Source organism: Chaetura pelagica, unplaced genomic scaffold (genome assembly GCF_000747805.2).
Source record: "Chaetura pelagica isolate M959 unplaced genomic scaffold, ChaPel_1.0 scaffold105, whole genome shotgun sequence".
Taxonomy (NCBI): domain Eukaryota; kingdom Metazoa; phylum Chordata; class Aves; order Apodiformes; family Apodidae; genus Chaetura; species Chaetura pelagica.
The window spans coordinates 1,116,121-1,124,411 of NW_009953393.1; the positions used below are offsets into that span (position 1 = coordinate 1,116,121).

Sequence of the window (8,291 nt, forward strand, 5' to 3'; positions counted from 1 at the left end):
AGGAATCCAGCACATCCTTGAGCATTGACCATGAAATGAAACAAGATGCATCTTTTAAGAGTCTTCCAGCTGTTCCCTTCATTTTTTCTGGAAGACAATGGCTACTTATCAAATCAACAGCAGTGCAAGGTAAATTCTGAATGGATAATCTCTAGAGATAGGTAATAAGAAAAACAAAACTGACAGCAAATCACTTGAGAGTAATTTGCTGAACAGCTTTCAAAGCTAAAGCATTCAGTGGTAGGACTGGCATCCTTTCCTAGTAGGAGCTGAGCCATTCTTTCAAAAGGCAATGAAGATGCATTAAAAACCCCTGTCTCCTATAAATGCTGAAATTTAACCATGGTTGGGCTGTGAGGACAATGTAATCCAGGACCTGCTGCAAGATGCTTGGACACCTTAGATACCTTCGTAGTATCAGACTTTCACTAAGTGCTGAAAGAAATGTGGACATGATTTAACCACTGTGGATGATCTCAGAGTGGGAAATTGATGCAGTTTGATTTACTGAAATTGCAACAGCTCTGTCACCAAATTCTTTACTAATTTACATCATGTATAACTACTTATATTGGAGCAGGACAGACAAGATGGAATCATAGATTAGTTTGATTTGGAAGGGGTCTTTCAAGATCATCTAGTTCAAACTCCCTGCAGTGAGGAGGGACATCTTCAACTAGATCAGGTTGCTCAGAGCCCCATACAACCTGACTTCGAATGTTTCTGGGGATGGGGCATCTACCACCTCTCTGGATAACCTGTTGCAGTGTTTCACCATTATAATCTTGCAAAAAATTTCTTCCTTATATATAGTCTAAATCTACGCTCTGTAAGTTTAAAACCATTATCCCTTATCCTATCACAACAGGCCCTGCTAAAAAGTTTGTCCCCAGATTTCTTATAGGCCATCTTTAAGTACTGAAAGGCTGCAATAAGGTCTTATCAGAGCCTTATCTTCTCTGGGCAAAACAACTCAAACTGCCTCAGCCTGTCTTCATAGGAGAGGCTTTCCAGCCTTCAGACCATTTCTGTGGCCCTCCTCTAGAGTCACTCTGACAGGTCCACGTCTTTCCTGTGCTCAGGACTCCAGAGCTGGACACAGCACTGCAGGTGGGGTCTGATGAAAGTGGAGTAGAGGGGGAAAGTCACCTACCTCCCTTGACCTGCTGGCCACACTTCTTTTGATGCAGTGCAGGACAAGGTTGGCTTTCTGGGCTGCAAAAACACATTGCTTGTTCATGTCAAGCTTTTTATCCCCCAGTATCCCCAGTCCTTCCCAGTGGGGCTGCTTTCAATCCCTTCATCCCCCAGACTATATTGGTACTGGGGGTTGTCCCAGCCCATCTGCAGGACCTTGCCCTTGACTTTGTTGAACCTCATGAGGTTCACATGAGCCCACCTCTCGAGCTTGTCCAGTTCCCTCTGGATGACATTCCATCTGTCAGGCCCATCAGCTGCACCACTCAGCTTGGTGTTGTCTGCAAACTTGCTGAAAGTGCATTCTATCCCACTGTTGATGGCACTGATGAGAGTGCTGGTCGCTATACAGACCCCTGAGGAACACCACTTGTCACCGTTGTCCATCTGGACATTGAGACATTGACTGCTACCCTCTGGATGCAACAATCCAACCAATTCCTCATCCACCAAAGAGTCAATCCATCAAATCCATTTATCTCCAATTGAGAGAGAATATTGTGGTGAGGGACCATGTTTAAGCCCTTATATCCTTCCAATCCTGATTTGCCCTGGCATTTGCCCATGACACTGGATGGCTCAGCTCAGTCTCAGGAACTGCTAAGAGTATAATCCACATGAGATTAGGTAGTAGAAGGGAACCGATGTAGCAAAGCAGGAACCACTACCTACTAGTTTATCCTTCCTTACAGCAGCTGGCAAATACAGTGTTACCTGTGTAACTAGCTGTGAAGTGTAGCCTTTCTGACAGTGAAGGAGGTGGCTGCCTGCTTAAGTTTACCCAGAAATCAGAGGCCAGCACTGGCCAGTTTACAAAGGGTGGGGTAAGAGTGGAAAGGTTGAGAGTTTCTTTTCTTTCTGCATCATAGTGTACGTAACAGTCACCGTAAGTGACTAACAGACACTGTAAGTGTATTTCTAACCCAATACATTTGCCACTGGGAGAAGAATGGAAGGAGCTGGCAGAAGAAACAACTGCAACACCGGTGCTGCAGAACAAGAGAACAGTTTGCTGCAAACTCACCTTCACTTATCTGTGAGTATAGTACAATAACCCTGCTAGCACATAGGAAGACGGGAGTCTAATCTGCAAAGGACTTGCAGATATCTAGATATGTGTGATGTCCTGGAATGAAAAGAAAAATCCCTCTCTGAGCCATGAGTGCAACCACAACAATTCAGAAACAAGCCCTGTACTGAACACTTTATGATCAGAAAACAATCAGTTCAGGAGCAAAGCAGGGAGATTTATTGCAAACTGAGTAGTAAGATTATGTTCTCGCACTTATGTGACAGATTAGTTTTTTTCTTAACATGGCATTACTGTTACCTCTCCACAGTGTGATAGTCATGCACAAATTTTAGATCAGTAACCAAAACAGAAGTACTTTTATTTTTTTCTTGATACAAATGCCAAATATCACAGCCATAGACATAAGCAAAAAATGGTTCCAAATAAATACACACGGAAAGATTTTTGACAGCTTGATAACAAATTCAAACACAGTGATTATTGTATAAAGGGTTTAACAAATGGTATTACTGCTAGCAGAATAAGCATCTCTGGGGAAAGGAAGACTGAATACATAATCTGGAAATAGATTAAATATATATATAAAATATTCTCAGTTTATTGCAGGGATAAATAGTAATATATTTGTGCACATAACTGGGAATGAGGCACTTATTCAGGTTAGTATAAACAAGGCCACTTGTTAAGCAAAAAGGAAAATGTTAATAAAATGTCTTGCTGAAATCTAAAACCTTGAAGCCCTAATAAAACAAGGCATGCTGATAGATATAGTTTACTGAATTGTAAGAAATCCCATTTCTTAAGAATGGGACAAATCTGGCAGGTCTTACTGGAAACTTTTGGATTTCTTTTTTTCCCAGGCAGAAAACTTTGATGTCTGACTCATGGATTTTACTCATGCTTGTTCAGCTTTTTAGTCTTTGCTTTGTATTTTTCTTTGTTATCACCAGTTTGCACTATTACTTTATAGATTGTTAGAAAAACACTAGTCTGATAATTCACATCAACCTAAACATTTCATTGAGTTGTAATCAGATGCTATTCAAAGCAGTGATTGGGTTTTTTACTGGGCTAAATATTTGGCTTGTAGAACACATGATTTTTAACGTGGTTTTATAAAAAGAAACAATAATTTAAAAAAAAGGATTTTGCCTGCAAGCAACTTTAGTGAGATTTCAGTGTGTTAAAATTCAAGCAGAAAAGTAGCTCTACTGATAAACATCTATTTTCTGTATTTTATATATATATATTTAAAAAGATGTTCTCTGCTTATACAAAACAGGCATTTTATAAATATTAAAATGTTCTATTATTTACATGTGTTCAGTTTTACTGGAAAATCATTGACTGCTATTATCCAAATAAGCAGGCTCTGGGATACAAAGTCTGCATTTCTCATTATCATAGTGACTTCACATACAGGCACAAAAGCAAAGTTGATCTTAGGTTACATTCGCAACTTAGCTGTGAACTTACACTAAATATAAAAAGTAACTGTGGGTTAAGTCTTTGATCAATCTTGCACACATAATACATGGATCACAAAACCAGGAACTTCATTAAAAGAGTAAATTAATGTCAGGTGACTATGGTAAAGGTCTAATGCACTGAGCACGTCTTGTGGATAGTTATTTCAGGCTAAAACTCAGATTAATTAATATAAAAGATGACTGAATGATTTTAGTAATGGAGTTTGACCCTTAGGTTGCTGCAAACATCCTTCAGTTAAGCAGTCTGAGTCACAGTCTTCAGAAAACCTAGAAAAGATTCTGATACGATTCATTTGGTGAAAAACTGATGAGATCTTATTAAATGATTGAAATCATAATACTTTCCAGTTAGATCCTGTTCAGCTGACTCAGATTTCTGCAGCATGGTCCTCAGAATAATAAATGCCAAATGTATTGCAGCTGAAGATAGTCTGGGGGCTGCCTGCACCCACCACCAAAAGATAGTGGAAGGGAACAGGTATTTTAGCAACAGTATCAACAGTCTCATTCATTTTTTATATGGTTTATACAGTTTAAGAACATTGACTTGAAAAGAGTTACGTGACTTATTTGTATATAACACTAGTGTGACAAATGAGACAGTCTGTCCTAAAGGTTATGTAGTTCTCATGGCCAAGCATTTGGCAAAATATCTTTGGGATAGAACGGGTTGTGAGATGGGACACTGCTGATCCATATGTCTGTGGAACATCATGCTGCCATGTTACCTAAATAAAAAATGCTGACAGAAAATTACTCTTGCAAAAAACTTGTTGAAAAATGCCCTACAATGATCCAACGTGTTTGTCAAGATGAGCTATGATTACACAGCAATAAATACTACTTGATGCACTACAACGTTAATTTTTCCTGCCATGGAATATGGCAACTGACAATCACATGCTGGATTCAGTATCATGATTCCTAGGCTCAGTTCAGGCAGAACCTTGTCCTCTGCATTTTGAATCTAACTCTATCATCTTCTCTAGGCATTGAAATACTAATGCTTGCATTTCCCAGCACTGGATATGCACTAACATATAATTTACCTTACAACACTTTCATGATCCATTACAAACTTAAGAGGACATAAGTGTTCCTTCTGGATTTGTTGCATTCTTTGGCTTTATATAAACATAAATAAAGAAAAAATATCTCAGATTAAATAGCTGAATAAGAATTTGCAGAAGAGCATGTACTGCATCCTGTGACACACAACTTTTTATAATGTTATGCTGTCTAATCTAGCTGTCTTTTGAAAAACTTCAGTTGCACATAAGTAAAAAGAAGAAAAGTCATTGGTTTATCTTAAGTGAATTAAAAAGCTTATATGTGGGACTATTCATGCCTAAGGCATTTCATCACCTTTCAGACTAACTGTAGACATTAAGTTCTTTGTAAGAAACAGTACAAGATGTAACTGAAGAGTGTAAGGATTCTTCCTCTCAAGTATTCTGAGTTTCCGAAGAAACAGATTTCCTCTCTTATTGAAGACAGGATATATAGCACCTTTGGATAGTTTCTTCTGCATCTTTGAAATGTCACTAAATACAAAATTGAAATAAACATCTCTCCCTTACAATGCAGTTCCCTGAATTGCTGCTTATGATTAATGCATGATACAGAGATGTCAGGATTATCTTTTGTGCAAAGTGGGAGATTCAGTATGGTTTCTTCTATTGCTGATAACGGCAGCAAGAGTTCAGGATAAAAAATTTCAAGTACAGCTAGAAGCATATGAACTCTATTCCTCATGAGTCACCACAATCTGCTGCTAACAAAGTGCAGTTCAAGGTTTTTTTTGAGGCATTCTGGAGACTGGCTTGAATCCTGCAGTCCTGGAATCAAACCTCTGAGCTGTCGCTGGTGTAATTATATGGTGCCATCATGGGTTCATTGCTGCCCGACTCCTTTGTGACTTCCTTCTTCCCAGAATTTTGTTTCCATTTTAGCAGCAAAATGATGATTGCAATTAAGCAGATGGCAAGAAAAATGGCAGCAGTTCCACCAATGATTGTCACTACACTGAGCCCTGGACTTTGGTTATTGAGTTCCCTGGGGAGAATGCCATTGACCGCAACCTCCCTCTGAGGAACCTGTTTCTTGCTGGTGCGATCTAGTGCTATGTGCTGTATGTTTGTGCCTCGGTTGTTTTCTGCTCCAATGTCTTTTGCAAGTTCTGGGTCCTGCCCAGCTCCCCTCTTCTGACGTCTCTGTGTGGATGCTCCTGGGCTCCCACCACTAAAGAGCAAGTGGTACTGGTGCTCCAGGCTTCTTTTGCCAATTCCACGGTTGGCGTTTTCTTTCGAACGTACAGTGTAGATGGTGTGGACATACCACTCCCTGCCCAAGGACACCTAGGGAGACACAGAGTTTTGGCTTTAAACACCCACGTACATCATCTGGACAGCACCATACACAGAGGAAATCAATCACTGTTCTGAACTGATTGCCTGAGCAAATGCTTTCAAAACTATGCAAAGATAACCTATGTGTCAATGTGCACCACAAGAGTAATTTTTTCTGCCAAAATGTTAAGAAGGGGTAGTCTCTGCTCCTCTCCATGGCCAGACTCTATGGCTATCAGGTGCAGATGATGAAGTGTAGCCTTGACATCTTGGGGGTGCTGTTAGTAGTAAGAGCCATGTAGAACCTAAGCTGTAGACAGGCCACTGAAGAGGACCTTCCAGGCCCAGCCTACCAGCTGACTAGGCCCTGGCTGTGGCTCTATTTCCACCTTAACAAAATAAAACCATTTTTTAATGTGAGGATGGTTGAATACTGGAACAGGGAGGATGTGGATACTAAAAATCCAATTGGACACAGTCCTGGGCAACCTGCTCTATGTGACCCTGCTTTAAGCAGGGGTTGGAACAGACAGTTTCCAGAGGTCATAGAATCATAGAATGGTTAAGGTTGGAAAGGACCTTAAAGATCATCTGTTTCCAACCTCCCTGATAACCTCATCCATTCTGTGATTGTGTGATTCCCTGCAGCCTGCGTGATATGATACTATCTTCCTGGAATATATCTTGTCTTTTCTGGATACATAATAAACTTGGCCTCCACAAGGTCCTGTAGGGTTGTCTGAATACTGTCTTAAAGCTACTGGCTGATAATATCAGTGGTTGCAGCCAAATTCTGTTATTATGAGAAATAACAATTTTTACTCCATTTCTCCCCCCCCCAACTCTTTCTCAGTGCACATTGTAATTTCTTCATATTCTCATTCTTTTGGCAGAATGAGGACCAAAGACCACTCCATTATTGGAAATGGATTCTTCATATAACAATAAGAGATTTAATTTCCAGATTATGAAACTATTTTCATACTGGTACATAGATTTGTTCTCTTAAATACTCCACTGCTTAAAATGGGATCTTTCATCCTGAAGTGGTCAGGAATAGTATTAAAGTCTCCTCAATATTTTTTTCTACTAATTTAAACGCTTGAATTTTGCACGTAGTTTTCCAAATTCTAAAGAGAAAAAAAAGAGACAACTCCTGGATGGCTTATATAGATCAAAAGAATGAACACAAACTGCTGAAGGATTTCTTAGCTTTCCACTGCTTCGATGCTTCACAATGTGCCATTTTTGCTGGGAAAGAATTGCACAAAAAACTCTGAGCATTGATTAGGTTGTGATGAAATCAACTACAATTGCTAATGATTATTTTATTTTTTGTCTTTGACAATTCAGATAGGAAAGCAGTAAAACAAGGCTGTGTTACGAGAAACTTAAATTCTTAGAAGGAATGCATAAGAATAATTTGTTTGCCTGTCACTGGAATTAGAATAAATCTTTCTATTGGCTTCAGTGTGACTTACTGTTAACAACACTTCTTGTGCAAATGTTTTTTTTTTGGCTTTTTTCTTGGCTATTCTTACTAATAAGATACAGAAATCATACCTGAAATAGAGGGGTTGAATCTACTTTAAATCCATCCGAGCCTGGCTGTTTAACTAATGGAATTGCTTCAGGATCATCTATTGCCAGTTTTGCATTAAAAAGTACATTTCCAAAGCTTGTAGCTTGTGTCTCTGGCTGAGCTTTGTCCTACATGGTCATGGAGGGAAAAAAAAACAAACAACAGTCTGTAAAGTACAGATTCATTTCTTTTAGGAAAAACAGTTCTAATATTTATATGCAATATACAAACTGTGTAATTTACACATGCTGTTTTACCCAATCCAGTCTCATATTAAAAAAAAAGGACATAAGAAACAACTTTAGTCACATCTGAATTGAAATAACTTTTATTTAGTCTCTTATTTCAACAAAAAAGCCTGAAGACTTACTTGTTGATACAGGGAAATGCTAGAGAACAACTATAGCTACAGTTCTAAAATTAATAAGATACATAAATGTGGTCTGAAATAAAAGTAAGAAGTCTATTTACCAGCTTAAAAAAAAGCTACCTGTAATTTCTATTAACAAACATTCATATAAATTAGCTTAGATAATGTTAACTCTTCAAAAGTTGGGCATTAGGCTTGTAGTCATCTAGGCTTACTTTAATTGTTTTCAGAAGGGAAATAATCTCAAACATTCAAAGACATCTTTAGAGGA

The 8,291-nt window shown here is 38.7% G+C and overlaps 1 protein-coding gene across 1 annotated transcript in view; it reads right to left on the reverse strand.

Annotated features, from left to right (window-relative positions):
• Nucleotides 1-5,564: 5,564 nt before the first annotated feature.
• The window catches only part of FREM2 (FRAS1 related extracellular matrix protein 2), a 135,347-nt gene continuing 132,620 nt past the window's right edge, over nucleotides 5,565-8,291 (reverse strand). The window contains exons 24-25 of the mRNA XM_009998366.1: nucleotides 7,632-7,778; nucleotides 5,565-6,077 (exon numbers count right to left, since the gene is read on the reverse strand). Coding sequence (XP_009996668.1) covers nucleotides 5,565-6,077; nucleotides 7,632-7,778 — 660 coding nt within the window. The remainder of the gene's footprint in view (nucleotides 6,078-7,631; nucleotides 7,779-8,291) is intronic.